The 16,811-nt window shown below is 40.4% G+C and overlaps 1 protein-coding gene across 1 annotated transcript in view; it reads left to right on the forward strand.

Annotated features, from left to right (window-relative positions):
- The window catches only part of LOC131224703 (delta(14)-sterol reductase-like), a 93,020-nt gene extending 77,180 nt beyond the window's left edge, over window positions 1-15,840 (forward strand). Inside the window, exons 12-13 of the mRNA XM_058220013.1 lie at window positions 14,543-14,617; window positions 15,453-15,840. Coding sequence (XP_058075996.1) covers window positions 14,543-14,617; window positions 15,453-15,606 — 229 coding nt within the window. The 3' untranslated portion in view covers window positions 15,607-15,840. The remainder of the gene's footprint in view (window positions 1-14,542; window positions 14,618-15,452) is intronic.
- The last annotated feature ends 971 nt before the right edge of the window (window positions 15,841-16,811 follow it).

Genomic DNA, 16,811 nt, shown 5'->3' on the forward strand with positions numbered 1-16,811 from the left:
TGGACTGAAGAAAAGAAGCCAAGAAGGATCGATGACATTTAGCATGGTTCGACCAATCGACCAATTACAGGTCAAAATTCTGCAAGAAATTCCAGAATTGGTGCTGGACAATTCCTATCAGTTTCGACAGGTTGATAGATCTTGTCGATAGGTCAAAATACTGTTTGACAGGTCGAAATTCACAGAATTTCAAGTTTTAGCCTCGTGATGTTTTTGAGCAATTTCAGCCGGTCGACAACAAATCGACGGATGCGGGAATTTACTCGTTTTTTCAGAATTTGTTTCCTTACTCGATTAAGACTCTTTGATTACATTTTTAGGGTTTGTTTAGGGTTACTTAAGAATGCAAAAACTCATTTTTTATTCATTCAATCAATTAAGATTCTCATATTTATATTATCTCTCATGGATTCGAGAAAAATCTCTTATGGATTCAAGATTGCCTAGGGGATTCAAGTCGTTTATCGATCGAGGAAGATGATGATCGACCTCATCGTGTCCTTCCCTGCATCAGTTGGTATCAAAGCCAGGCTTTTCTTTGGATCAATGGCTTCTAACAATGGGTCGAGCAATAATTTCGTGGATGGTCTCCAGGGAATTATACTGTAATTGTAGCGGCTTTCGAAGCGGCGCAACGAGAGAATCAGCAAGTCATGCAATCTTTGCTGCATGAATTCAAAGAAATTTGGCCCGATGATCTTCCCGATGGGTTCCTGACTTGGTCGACCCAATCATGATATTGAAGGATGGGACCTTATCCCCCTGTACGGAATATTCAACACCACATTGATTTTGTCCAAGGGGCTACACCCTCATTATCGGATGAGCCCAAAGGAGTGCGAGATTCTATAGGGGCGAGTGGAGGAACTGATCCGTAAGTGTCTAGTCCGACAGAGCATGCGCTGTTCCGACCCTATTAACTCCTAAGAAAGACGGGAGTTGGTGTATGTTTATAGACACTCAAGCGATCAACAAGATTACTATAAAGTATAGGTTTCCCATGTCGTGGCTATATGATATGTTGGACATGCTTGAGGGTGCAAAACTGTTTTCTAAATTGGATTTGAAGAGTGGCTACCATCAAATCCGAATATGGTCGGGTGATGAGTGGAAGACAACTCTTAAGACCAAAGAGGGGCTGTATGAATGGTTGGTCATGCCCTTTAGTTTTTTGAGCACTCCCAGTACATTCATGCGGTTAATGAACCAAGTTTTGAAACCATTCATTGGGCAGTTCGTGGTGGTCTACTCTGATGATATACTTATGTATAATTAGAATGAAGCAGGCCATATGGAGCATCTCAAGCAAGTGTTACAGGTGCTAGTCGTAAACTAGTTGTACCTCAATCTTATAAAATACATCTTTCTGACTGAGAGGTTATTTGTTTTGGGCTTTGTTGTGACTTCCACGGGTATCCGGGTGGACGACGAGAAGGTCAGGAGCGTTAATGAAATCAAACATAAATTGTCCACAACCCCGGTTCTTGTACTTCCCAGCTTCGACAAACTGTTCGAGGTTGAATGCGATGATTCATATGTCGGAATTGGGGAAGTATTATCACAAGAAGGTAGGCCAGTAGCATTCCACAGCGACAAGCTCAGTGATGCCCGTAAAAAGTGGTCGATGTATGAGCTTGAATTATACGCAGTGGTCCAAGCATTGCGACATTGGAGGCAGTACTTGATCCAATGAGAGTTCATTCTTTACACAGACCATCAAGCTCTTAAATTTATAAGTAGTCAGGCTAACATAAATCGTGTGCATGATAGGTGAATTTCATTCTTGCAGGAATTCACATTTGCACTGAAACATAAAACTAGGCAACAGAATAAGGTGGCTGTTGCACTTAGCTGACATGCATCATTATTGATCGCTATGAGCAAGGAGGTTGTTTGGTTCAACTGCCTCAAAGAGTTGTACTCAGAAGAGGGTTTCCTGTATCTGTTACGATACAGCCATATCGGCCGATACGTAACGGTAACGGCCGACATTGTTACGTGATATGGGATCGAAACGGGCACCCCCCCCCCCCCCCCAAAAAAATTCTATGACCTTTTTTTTCTTCTTTTTTTCTCTCTTTTCTTCTTCTTCTCCTTCTTCTTCCTCTTCCTCTTCTTCTCGGACTGTTGTGGCTGCGGCCATTCTTCTTCTTCTGCTTCTCTCTCTCTCTCTCTCTCTCTCTCTCTCTCTCTCTCTCTCTCTCTCTCTTTCTTCTTTTTCATTTTGATATCGAAAACGGAATGGACTACGTGGCTATGATTAAATTTGTTTTTTAATGTGTTCTACGGTGTCCGCTGAACAGTGCACTTGCACTGTTTTGTTACATGGGCCCGCCTTAATTTATGTGTAGTATATCTATGTTGTCCACTATAATGTTTATTTTCCATCGAACCTATTGATAAGGTCACATAAACTTTGACCTTGATGAAGGGATAACACAAATAGTAGCTTGATACAAAAAAAAAAAAAAAATGTCTTAAGAAAATTTTAATGGTGGGAATTAAATCCCTATTTTGTGGTTCGCCTAAGATTTGGATCAGCCTCATTTTTTGGACCAGGCCCTAAAATAGGTTGGCAAAAAGGATGGCCCTCATGGATATACAACAAATGTATTGAGGTGGGCCCCACTTTTAAAGGAATACTCACTAGTGGTCCACTGAAGATTTAGATCTACCTGAATTTTTGGACCATGCCTTAAAATGAGTTGGCAAAACAGATTGGTGGCATTGATATACAAATACATCGAGGTGGCCAGCTTAGCCCACTATATGGTCCACCTGAGATCTGGATTTACCTTCTTTTTTTTCTAATTGTTTTTTGAAATAAGACCATTTAATATTTTTCATCTTTCATTGTCGAATAAATGTCCACCAATCCATTAGTGGGATAAGTGCCAATAGATTGCATTAATTTGAGGTTAGTTTGGGGCATCAAATGGTCTCCGAACCAGCCCCGAATCGACAACACTATTTACCTCAATTTAATTTTAATTTTTTTAAATATTTATGGGAAAAATGATATCAACTTGTTAGGTATATGAATTACATAATAGGATACAAAAGTCCCTAAACTCTATATATTGAAATAAAATGCATGTGAGTCACGAAGTATGCATTGCACTACTACACTAGAAATAAAAGGAAAACTTGAAAATATAAGATGTTTTGGTATTACATTCATTATAATAAATTTATGTAGATATTATATAGTTAGAAAACTAAATATGAAAGGTTTCCAATTAATTCCAGGTTGTTTGGTTCATAAATTCATCAGACAGTCCGATACAACTTCTCACCAAAGAGTGGACCGTTACACCACCATAAACATGTTCCAATTTATAAATGAATACATATTTGGAATGCTTAGAATATTTCGGATTTAATCCATATTTTTTCAAATTTTTTGGGGAAAAAAATTGCATCGTTATGTGCCGTTACGCCCCCGTATCGCCGTTACACCCCCGTATCCATATAGGTATCGGTTGGCACCATTACGCCAACCGATACCGATATAGAATACCTTGACTCAGAAGGTGACGATTTTAAGGACGAGTGGACTAGATGCTAGGAAGGATTTCTCTTAAAAGGAAATCAGTTGTGCATTCCATGGAGTTCGTTGCAAGACTGTATCATCCAAGAGCTACATAGAGGTGGCCTCGACAGTCACCTAAGGAGAGACAAGACTATAGCTCTTGTGGAAGAATAATACTACTAGCCTCAGTTGAAGTGTCATGTGGGAAAAGCAGTACAAAGATGCCACATTTGTGAGTCTTCCAAGAGGCAGTCTCAGAATATGAGCTTATACATTCCATTGCCTATCCCTAATGGTCCTTGGGAGGACTTATCCATGGATTTTGTGCTTGGTCTGCCGCGCACCCAACAAAACATGGATTCGGTGTTCGTGGTGGTGGACATATTTTCAAAGATGTACTTTATTTCGTGCAAGAAGACTCTTGATGTTGCACATGTTGCGAACTTGTTCTTTCGAGAGGTTGTGTGGCTACCACTGTTTTAAATATCGATACCGGCAGATATATCCGACGATATATCTTGTATCCCACTTGTGCGATACGAAACACATAAGTAGTTCCAATATATCCTACATGTTCGATCCGGTGAGCATTTTCAATTTCAGATCCCTTCTAAAAAAAATAAAAATAAATTTATATTAAATCGGTGTCAAATGGTTATAAATCCATTGGTTCTTCATGTTTTGCATGAAAAATCATGGAGTTAGAGCTTTAATTTCGATATCCATTGGTTCTTCATGTTCTCCATGTTTTTTTCAAAAATTTCCTTCAACCACTTATCAAATAAGAATAATTTCAAAGTATTTGATGAAATGATCAGCACATACACTCTAATTTCAACATTTGAGTATAGGTGGTCTGATTTGGGAAAAATTCAAAAGTTTCCCTAATTTCTCCCAAATTGCTTGCAATGATGCACTACAAACATGAAATCAAAAATGTATGGGTTGATCTACTGATTTGTTAAGTCCTTGTCAATTTTCAAAAAATAAAATTCAGTTTTAAAGTAAAAATTAATAGAATATTATTAAAATATTTTATTTTTTTTCGAAATTCCCTTCAACCAGCTATCAATTTAGACAAATTTCGAAGTATTTAAGGTGTTTGATGATCATTCATACACTCTAAATGTTATGCATTCAATATGAATATAGTTACATTAGTGAAGTTAGACAGCGCATAGAAACCTATTATGTGCACTTCTTTTTTGAGATCTTATTATTTAAAAGTGTGTATTAAGGTCTTTTTTAACAATCCCTAAATTTCATTGGAAAATTCAACTATTTTCCCAATGTTTCCCAAAAAGTATAATAAATTACCTGATACAAATGATATATCTCGTGCGATAACCGATACGTATTTGTATCCCAAGGATACAATACATAACGCGATACCGATATTTCAAACACTGGCGGCTACATGGTTTTCCTAAATCCATCACATCCAATTGTGATACGAAGTTCCTCACCACTTTTGGAGGACTTTATTGAAGCGATTTGAGATCCAACTTCAATTCAGTAATGCGTATCATCCGCAGACTGATGGGCAAACTAAAGTGGTGAACCATACCCTTAGAAACCCCATTCGGTGTATTTCTGGAGATAAACCAAAGCAGTGGGATTTAGCCTTGGCTCAGGCGGAATTCGCATTCAATAACATGCTGAACCGTTCCACTAGCAAGTCCCCGTTTGAAGTTGTGTACGGACGAGTGCCCTGACATACTCTTGATTTATACTCTTGATTTGGTTCCTTTGCCCAAGCTCCTAGGCATGACCATTGCTGTAGAACATATGGCGGACCAAATTATGGGCATTCAGGTTAATGTTCATTCCAAGTTGCAAGCTTCCAATGACAAATACAAGGAGCCGATTGACAAACATTGGCATTCGAAGGTGTTCGAGATGGGAGACAATGTGATGGTTCATCTGCACGAAGAAAGATTTCCAACCGGGATGTACAATAAGTTGCCACCTAACTTAAGTTTAGCAGTGCGTATCATCCGTAAATCGATGGGCAAACTGAAGTGGTGAATCGTATGCTCGGAAACCTCATTCGTTGTATTTATGGAGATAAACCGAAGTAGTGGGATTTGGCCTTGGCTTAGGCGGAATTCGTGTTCAATAACATGCTGAACCATTCCACTGGCAAGTCCCTGTTTGAAGTTGTGTATCGACAGATGGCCCAACATACTCTTGATTTGGCTCCTTTGCCCAAGCTCCCAGGCATAAGCATTGCTACAGAACATATGGCGGACCGAATTATGGGCATTCACGCTGATGTTCATGCCAAGTTGCAAGCTTCCAATGACAAATACAAGGAGCTGGCTGACAAGCATCATCATCCGAAGGTGTTCGAGGTGGGCGACAACGTGATGGTTCATCTACGCAAAGAGGGGAAATCAGGGAGCTATGTGCTAACATGCAGATATTCTTTCCCATGTGCCCTGTGCAACAAACAATTTGGCTAATTCCTTAGCCACAGAGGGGATTGTGAGGATAGGTCTCTGGCGGTGCGAGTCTTTGAAGTTTTGAGGTGAGGTGTTGTATTCTTCTTTTTCATTTTTTTTTTAAAAAAATCAGCCCCAACATCCGCTTGGCCATTTGGATTTGATTTCCTTGTTTCGTTCTCTGCTTGTTTTGTCGAGGGCACCTATTTAGGGTTTGTTGCCATTTTCTTTTACTTTCTTTTGAATAAATTGCTATTCATAAAAAAGAAAGATTCTTTTTACTCTTCATCAACTATTCGAAATAATATTTATCCTTTATATCCATAATCCAAGGATCTTTCTTTAAGCACCTTGCACCAATGAAGGACATTCCTTCCATTCTATCTTGACAAGCCATTCTTGAGTGACTGACAAGATGTTCTCTCTACTCCTGAGTCCTAACTGAACTTCGCCAACCCCCCCTTAAAGTTAAGGAATTTTATAAAGAAAGCATAATTGAGAAGTCTACATGAGGATTACACAACAAATGACCAAAACACCAAAGAATCTAAAGAACAATTAGCAAACTCCTCAAAAGAAGAGGCCAGGCCATAAGATCCAGCTTTGTCCTTCTGAACACCTTGTCTAGTAACCAATTCCGGTTGCGAAGTTTTCTGTTGTTTCACTCCATCCAAATGCACCGTACACTCGCTAGAAGAGTTAACTTCCACAACTTTCTTCCCTTTCAATGGATCCCATCCCCATGCCACATGAGGAAAAAAAGGTCCAATCAATTCTTGGCGTTACCCATTTGCAATTAAAGAGATCAAAGAAAGTGCTCTGGTGGAAACACAATGCATGAATAGGGGATTGATAAACTCTGCATTCCACATGCACATGCTACACATATTAGGCGTGTTCATATTCCTCTTCTGCCCATCATCCACCATGAGAACCCTAATCCCTACTAGCTATGCTAGTGCAATAAACTTGTGGCCCCCATATGACCAAATGAATTCTTTTGGTGCCTTCAATGCTCTTGACCCAAAGTTGCAAACCACCCCGTAGAAACTACCAGATCTTTCTTGTTCACAGACCCAGGAATCCCTCTCTGAACTAGAAGGAGAATGACTCTGTAGAAGGTTTAGTAGGCATACTAGATCTCCAAGTTCTATCTCTGTTAAGTTTCAATGGCATGGAGGAGTCCATATTGAGAATCTGAGCACCGAGAAATAAGCAAGTCCAGCTCTAGGGCCAGTCCCTACTTCCAACCAGAGGTGGGTAGGATCCGACCCGACTCGACCGAACCGGTCGGATCCGATCCAACCCGAAACGAAAGCCAGGGTCAGGTTGGATCGAGTAGACCCACTCGGATCCAACGCCAAACCGAGTCGAGTTCGGGTCATGTAGCAACTCGATTTGATCTGATCCGGTCAGATTCGATCCGATCTGGACCGGAATCGGGTAGTATAAAGTCAGATTTTACTTCTTCTTTTTTAAACCTTTACCCTTCTTCTACCCAGACCCTAACCCTACCAGAGACGGCGGCGCCAGATGAACCTTTGTGGCGTGAAACAACTGCAACCATACTAGCCTTCCCATCTTGTTGGTTGAAGCACGACCAACGAACAAGGCCTGACCTGGTTTTGAGGTCCTACCCGGTGTGAAAGGAGAGTTTGGGTTGCTGACTCGGGTTCGGCGGACGGCCTGGTGTGGTGCGGCACCGCAACCCGAGTCGACTTGCTCTCCTTCCCTCCTTCTATCTCCTCCTTTCTCTCCCGATTTCCATCATCTCCTTCATTCTCCCTCTTTCTCTCCTGATTTCCCTCTTGTTTCCTTCCTGGCACCAGAGTCTCCAGCTCAGCTTGACTCAACCCAGTTCGAATCGATCGGACAAACTCGACTCGATCCTACTCGGTTTCCTTGACCGAGTCGGACTCAGTTCAGGTCAGGCTAGCAAGGAATCGGGTCGGATCGAGTCAGCCCTACTAGACTCAGTCCCGAATCGGATCGAGTTCAGGTCAGGTGCTCGCAAAAACCGAATCGAGTCGAGTTGGACCTAATCCGGTCCAATTCGACTCGATGCCCACCTCTACTTCCAACTGATGCTGGTGATTGTTAGTAATTTCTCCACCAGTTCATGCTTGCATTCCAAACACAAGGAAAGCCAACATTTGTTAAACAAAAATTTCAAGTTTGACATGCATGCAAGTTTTGGTGTTGCTTGTATTGGTTTTAAATGTTGTATATGCTGTGTCAGCTTTTAAGAGTTTTTTTTTTTTTTTTTTTTTTTTTTGCATCTCTCTTTATTAATGGATCTTTACTTCCTTTAGTGCACGCCTTTAATGAAGCTTACTTTCACATGTTCAAAAGAAAATGAGAAAAAGAATACAAAAATAAATCCTAAACATTTTGTTGTGGCGCTCTCTTGCTCATGAAGAATAAACATTCTCAACATCTGGTAAGATGCGTATATATCTTTCCGGCCTATAGACACGTATGCTCATTAGTTGGTAGATGAAGCTTTGTTTTTAGAAAGGAAAAGAACAACTACAAGGGAACAATCCCAAAGTCCAAGGAGGGTCTAAAGAGCCCTTCCCTATCGGATTTCATATTGCCTTCCACAAGTGAATGAGTAAAAATAGCTGGAAAAGCTCCATGTTTCTCAGATCTCTTTGGTTCAATCTGCAAGTCTCCAAGGAAAGCCTGCGGATGCCCTCAATGAGATGACCTGGAAATTGTGAGTGATATCTGACCCCTAGCTACAGGGCTCTAATCTCGAATTAATTTGAATCAGCAACACCAATTTCTGCTCGTAATGCTGTTCAAACAGTCAACAATGTCCATCTTATCTCTAATAATATCCTGCACTGGCATGGATGGGAATACCAATTGATCTACCATTGAAGCTCAAAGTTCTCCAAACTTTGTTCCACCACCCTCTCTAGCGCCTTTTTTTAGATTATTGGTCTTGAATCCTACAGCTTCCCAAAGATCAAGGTCCAATACATTATTCTCCATCTCAACCAACCATCCGATTCTTCCAGCTTATTGCAGAAAGATCTGCTTTCTCTTAATAAATACTACAATAAATTTGGAATGCAAAGATTCTAGAGAATCTGATCTCAAGGGAGCCTGAAACTGAACCTCCAAGCTTTCGGGGAGTATCATGATAGAACTTGCCATTGAGTAAGCCATGCCAAGCAAGCTAAGGGTACTCATCGACACCGAAAAAGCAAAAGGCATGCACAATCACAGACTCTGTTGTGTCCCTTGGTCACAGAATGGAACCATTCATATTAATTATCCTACTACTTTGCAAACAATCACGTATCAACACCTTGTCCAGCTGCACCACCCAACAGAAAGCCACTACTGTAGTTGGTTTTGGGATGGGCCATATTCTTACGTACCTTCCATCAGCAAGCCGAGTGTAGATAGATTTTGACTGAGAATTCTCCCAGTGTCTGAAATCCAGATCCTACCATTCCTACTTTCTCTAGGAACGGAACAACCTCAAGAACTTGTACTAGGCTCTGATAAGATAAACAATTTCCTCATCTATCAGATTTCTTCTCAGATATGACATGATGAGAGATGGTATAACATCATACTGCTGACGTGGAAGTCTGCTTTTGGCCTGCTGTTCTTTTTCATAATTCATCAAAAAAGGAGAAAAAAGGGGGGGGAAGAGGCCCGACTCCTATGGAAACAGAGACGGTTTTGACCTGCAGTTCTTGCCCCCTAACAAAATTTCATAATTCATGAGAAAAAAAAGGAGAGGATTGTCCTGTCCTATGGAAAGATCAAAGGCATGATTCTTCAGATTAAGCTATATGAAAAGGCTCAACCGGCTTACCTTTTGACACACATGCATGCCCACGCACGCATGCACCCACCCACCCACACATAGACAATGCCAACTCATCCAAATAGTTAAATAGAATGAAGAATAAAATATATTTTCACTTTAAGCATAAAATGTAGCAACACAGGTTAATGCACCAACACAAGATATTTGGGAGAGATAAGAACAAGACTCATGCAGCCTTCTGTAAAATCCAAGCTGCTCATACGCTGAATGTGGACCCATTGGACTATTCTTGTGACAACTCCTTTCTTTTGCACATGTGGGGCACATGTACTTTGTGTATGGACTTGTTGGTTGATTCTTTTGACTATCCATATCTTTCGTACATGTGATCACTGTTGTCAAATTGCATATGGGATCATGGACGATCGCAAATGCCTATGCGCCTATGTGACCGCAAATATTTTTTCTTTTCTTTTCTTTTCTTTTTTTTAAATTTAAAAAAAAATGAAAAATAGGGAAAAGTTTTTTTAAAAAATGATTAAAAAATAAGAAACTAAGGGGAACTTTCCTAAGTTAATAGATAACTAATTTTACATATTTAAAATACATTTGAGAGAAATCAAATCAATTAAACAATGAACTAAACATAAAGTTTAGCCACCGGAGAGAATGTCTCGAAGTCATCCACACCATTAGTCTGTGTGTAACCCTTAGCAACAAGACGGGCTTTATAGCGATCAATGGAGTCGTCTGAAAGAAACTTGATCGTATAAACCCATCGACAACCAACAGGTTTATGGCCTAAAGGAAGTGGCACAAGGTCCTAAGTATGATTCTTCTCAAGAGCAGACATTTCTTCTATCATCACCTTTGTCCAATCAGGACTTCCAAGATCATGTGAGAGAGATCGAGGAATAATCTGTGATGAAAGGGAAGCTGCAAACGACTGAAAAGACGGTGAAAGATGATCATATGAAACGAAATTACTAATGGGATGTTGAGTACAAGATCATGACCTTTTGCGCAAGGCAATGGGAAGATCTAAACTCGAGGTAAGAGAGTCACCTAAGCTAATATCCAAAGTGAGCGGAATGGTGGATGGTTGAGCGTGTGAAGATTTATCTCGATGATGATGCACCCAAAGAGGCTTAGACTCATCCAAATCACCAATAGGATGCTGAATGAAGGGGAGAGGAGTTTTCCCATGATCACTAGTGGAAAGAGGATAAGAGTCATACTCCCCCTGACTCGTAAGAGGATCACAGAGGGATCGGCCTAGAGCTGAGAAAAAAAGAAATATCCTCAAAGAAGGTTTCATTGGCGAAGACATTTTTTGCGAGTCAATGGGTCAAAACATTCATACCCTTTCTGATCCGAGTATACCCTAGAAAGACACATTTAATTGCCCTAGGGCTAAGTTTATCATTACTTACATCCAAAATTTGAACAAAGCATGTACAACTAAAAACATTAAGTGATAGAGGAAATGGATTATCATGAGGATACAATATAGTAAATGAAGATTTGTAAGACAGGATACGTGAGGGTATATGATTAATAAGAAAAGTAGCGGTTTGAAGAACATCACCCCAAAAATGTTTAGGTAAATGCATACCAAGCAGAAGGGTGCTAGCAACTTCAAGAAGATGACAATTCTTTCGTTCTGCAATATCATTTTGTTGAGATGTGCGAGCACACGACGTCCTAGAGAAAATACCACGTTCCTGCAAGAAGGACAGAAAGGCAGTAAACGTATTCATCACAATGAAGGGTTTTGATAGAACATTGAAATTGAGTGCACACTTCATGATAAAACACTTTAAACGCATCAAACACTTCACTTTCAGATTTCAAAGGATAAATCCAAGTCATGCGTGAATAATCATCAATAAAGGTAACAAAATATCTAAATTCAAAAGTGGAGGTAACCGGAGCTGGTCCCCAGACATCCGAGTGAACCGGAAGAAAAGGTTGAGATTTCCTCCCATAAGAGCTAGGAGGAAACATAGCATGATGATGTTTAGACAATTCACAAATATCACAGTATAACGGTTTAGTGATAGATAAGGAGGGAAACAAAATTCTCAATCTAGCTATGTATGGGTGGCCTAAGCGGCAATGCCACCGAGTCATGGACTCTCGATCCAGAGAAATGGTACTAGAAGCGACAACGGGTGTATCATTGAGAAGATAAACGCCTCCTCGCTCATGCCCCCCCCAATCACTCTCTTTGTCTGTAGGTCCTGAAACAAACAATAAGAAGAGAAGTGGAACAATTTAATAATTTAGTAAGAGAGCTAACAGACAATAAGTTTAATGGAAAACTAGGCACATGCAAGACTGAGGACAGATAAGGAAGAAGAAAGAGGGATGGAACCGCAATGTGAACAAATGCAGGAACCATTACGTCTTCGTCCACGTCTGCCACGACCACGAAAACTACAGCTGCCATGACTGCGATCTCCCTCACGGCCTCTACCACGACAACCAAAATCAGAAATGCGCCCTGAACTCAAGGATAGTACCCGAAGACCAAGAGAGGACTGATCGCCAACAAGATGTGCCGAACGCTCGGGTGGCACAAATGAATGAGAAGGAAGAGTAGAGAGTAGCACGCTGACACATGGCATAGACTGTCGTCAATGGGGGAAGAGGATCCTGCATAACAACCTGATCTCGAACATGAAGATAATCAGAATTCAACCCAGCTAGGAACTGCATGATACGAGTATCATTCCGCTGCTTATGAGCATGTTCTGATCCTCTTTACATTTGGAAGGAAGAGGCTGATACATATCCAACTCATCCCACATACCCCGAAGTGTCAAATAGTAAGCTTTTAATGATCTGGAGTTTTGTTGGAACCGACCAATTTCTTAAATAAGCTGAAATACCCATGAAAAATTCTGAGATTCCGAGAACATATCATGAAGCGTATCCCAAATGCCTTTAGCTGAGGATAAAAACATCACTAAGTGGCTGATCGAGGAATCCATACTATTCAACAACCATGCAATAACTTGATAATTCTCCTTTGTCCAAGACTTTTAGGTAACATCTGTAGAGTTTGGGGGATCATCCAAGATGTATGACTTCTCACGGGCTCCTAAAAATACTTTTACAGATTGTGCCCATTGAAGATAGTTGTCACCATTCAACTTAGTGGAGGTAATCTGCAAGGGGTTGGATTCAAGAGACCCTATGCCAAGAGATGAGGGCCCTTTGTCAGCCATAGGAGAGTCCAAGAGAAAAAAACCTATGCCAAGAGCGGCTCTATGCCAAGAAGGATTGATTCAAACAACTCTATCTCACTCAATCCTTCAAGATAATAAGAGATAAACCTCAAACAAATATCAATCATCCAAAATACCATGAAACTCAGTCAAAAAAAGCCCAACTGAGTGAAAAACGGCCTAGCCGCACGTCCGTTTGAGGTTAAAAACCTCTCAAACATTGACCTTAAGTAAAAAAAATCCTCCATGGGTAGCTTGGGAGGAAGATTTCGATCCATCTTGAGCAAGGAAACAAAAAAAAAAAAAAAAAGCTTACCGATTTGAGGTAGATCGAAGAAAAACGGAAGATGGGCCCGATTTTTTAATTTCTCTATTTCGCCCAAAATACCATGAAAGGAGATCCAAAAAATTCTAAAAAAAATTATGACAAATCTTCTAAAATCAAGATCTATCAAACCCCTAAACTTTTAGCTCAAACGGAGTCCATATGTTCGTACAACGCTGACGTCAACCGTACGACTGCTAACGTCAGCAAGGTGACGTGTCGCCTCTCAATTTGTTGGATGCTGAATGCCTAGATCTATGCTCTGATACCAAGTAGAAAATGATTTGATGATAATAATGTGAAGAAAGGAGAATATTGAGAGAGAAGAAGGAGGCGAGTTTGGGAGAGATGTTGTGTTAGGCTTGCTTATCCCAACACATAATGTTTTATTATAATAATGCATATAGTACACAGTAGGAGAAGAGGGAAGTGTGCACATGCACTTACACTAAAAGGGACTAAACGGGCCACTAACCACATACACAATACACTAGTATTCTCTATAGTAGCAACAAAATCAACAAGCTATTTATTTATTATTGTAGAAAATCAACAAACTATCTTCCTTAAAACTTGAAAGTGCTTGAATCTTGACCTTCCAACTTCCAAGAGAGAGGGAATGTAGGAGAGAGACGGAGAGATTAAGACCACTTGGAAGTAGGAAATGAGAGAGAGAGAGAGAGAGAGAGAGAGAGAGAGAGAGAGAGAGAGAATTAAGAAATACAAGAGAATAGAGTAAGAGAGTTTTGGGGTGAGAATATTGTAAATGGAGGAGGTTTGGAAGCCTTTTTATAGGCAAAATTTTTTATTTTTATTTTTTGCAAAAAATAAAAATAAAAAATTTAATGTGCCATGGCCAATATGCGATTGGATACATGACATATGCGATCGCATATTTTCGCATATGTGCCATGATCACATACATATGGATATGTGCATATGCGATCGCACATGACAACACTATGTCATGAGTGCACCGACCTGACTTTTTGGGCTAGGGCATCTTCAAGGTTGGCACACGTATGCACATCGTTCAATGTAAGTTACGAATCCCTTTGGTGAGAGACTCAAGTTATGACTTTTCATCACTTATGATTTCTTTGGTGACAGACTCAGGTTATGACTTTCATCACTCATGATTCCTTTGGTGAGAGACTCAGGTTATGACTTTTCATCACTCATGATTCGTTGTAAAATTCGTTCACTTTATTGCAGGGGAGTTGCTAGGCACTGCAATTACCTTGGGGACTTGTTGCTGGCACTATCATTGAGCTTACCCTGTGGAGCCAGGTAATTTCTCAAACTGGTTTCTATTGGCTCTATGAGGAATATAGGTTAATGAGCCTCAGAAACTGAGGCACTAAACATCACTCAAGTTTTCCCCGTGGTTCATGGGTCAAGACCATTGATCTGATGGGCCTCACCATGGATGGAGGATTCCCTGAAAAGATCCCAGATTATAAGATTCTACTGCTTCAATCTTACGGAAACATTACTTTCCACAAATAAAGGCCAAAGACCATGGCGGTAGGGATGCAACTCAGGCTGGTTGGGTCGGGTTGAAGTTCAACCTGAGCCAACCCAACCTCAAGAGGCCCAACCCACAACCCAACCCAAATGGAACTCCAATCCAAACTCAACCCGAATTCCTCCATGCTCAACTCGACCCAAATCATCCCAACCCGACCCAGATACACGTGATTATTCTCTACATGACCTAACCCTATCCAAGTTTGCTCAACCTAGACAACCCGAGGACCTTGACAACCTGACCCAACCCGAACTGATCTCGGGTTAATCATGTTCAGGTTGACCTGAACCCAAGTTGCAGCCATACATGGCAGGCCTCACTTGTCGAAAACAAAAAACTGATGAGCCCCACTCACCCAAACTGTAGACCCAAGCATGCTTGACTTGCCTATAGGGTCCTTGCTCATGCCCCTGGTAGACTCACAAGAGTTTCAACAGGAGGTCATGGGTTCAAGTGCCCATTGTGGTGAAATCTCACTGTGGTGTGAGTGCATGTATAAAATAAAAATAAAAATACTTGTCATACCTATAGTTCCTATCATATAGAACAACGTAGAAGGGCAATCATTACTCAACATCTTTACCTTTCTTGCAGTTCTATAGTTCCATACTTTTACCCATTGTATCTTCTTATTCTGCTGATATGGAGAGAGAGAAGAGATGAAGCTCGGTGTGCACAGAAGTACAAAGAAGACTGGAAAGAATACTGCAAGCTTGTTCCATGGAGGATATTGCCTTACATCTACTAGAAATGAATAGTGGGCGTCTGCTGTTATAAAACCACTCGTCATTTTCAAAAGGAATGTCTACATGAATCATACAGATTAGATGTAAGCAACACAGACTTCCTTCCAAGAGAGGTTTTGTAGCTGTAGGAAGAAACATGCAGTTCTTGTTTTATTCTAGCATGTACCTTTGATTGCCGATGGGATCCATATTCATCTCTTTTTGGATAATTTCATGAAGCATTCAGTTATCTTTTATGCATTATTCTTAAGCTAATTATCCTTCTATACTTGTCTAATCTTGGGTCCATCTTATCTTTATGCATGTTTAGGATCAGTCAGCGAGATTAACAGCTTGCTTTCTATATCTCCTGAATTGGGATTATAGAGGATGTTTGGTATTTCATTCTGTTGGGCACTTGCAGCAATGTGGCAACAGAAACCTCATTTGGATCTCCGTTTTCCACCTATATCTGCCTCAAACTGTATTGCTATTTGTTTCAGTCGATGAAGCAGTTTGGCAATCCCAACGGCCTGAAGGGCATCTAACACACTTCGGGGTATTATAAATGGTGACTGACGCATAACTCACTAGATTGCTGATTTTTTTTTCTTCAAATGAATCAGTGATGCGACAAAAAGGAAGTGGGCCCATTTCAAAATTGCTGCAATTCGGTGTCCTTTTATCCATTCAATCTATAAATATGGCCCATCTCTGAACGATGACCTTCTGAAATCAGGTGATGGATGTGATAGGTGTCAAACCGCAATCGATACGCCTTTTTCATAATGACTCATCCACAAGGCGGCCCACTATTTAGTATTTCCGTGTCCATTGCCATGTCAACCAGTCAAAGCTTTGTAGATTTGGGGCCATTAGCAGATTGCTACCCACTGCATGACATCTAAACCTCATCATCTTGTTAGTCATTAGGCCTTGTAATTGAGGTATTGGGTATGTTGTGGCCTAAGAGCTTGTTTGGATGCGATGATCGAAGATGCATTTCCATCAACATTGTTGAAAAATGGATTCAATTTTCAGGAGTCGTGCTTATTTTGCAAACAAAAATCCATATTTACATTTAAGGGCTTGTTTGTTTCACCAATTACAATAGTAATGTAAAAGAAATGGGACATGATTACAAATTACTTGTATCTTGACATTGACTATATTTAACTGCAATGATAATAATTTTACATTGTTTGACTTATTCCTTGTAAAAATGTAA

The sequence above is a fragment of the Magnolia sinica genome, chromosome 14 (assembly GCF_029962835.1).
Source record: "Magnolia sinica isolate HGM2019 chromosome 14, MsV1, whole genome shotgun sequence".
NCBI lineage: Eukaryota > Viridiplantae > Streptophyta > Magnoliopsida > Magnoliales > Magnoliaceae > Magnolia > Magnolia sinica.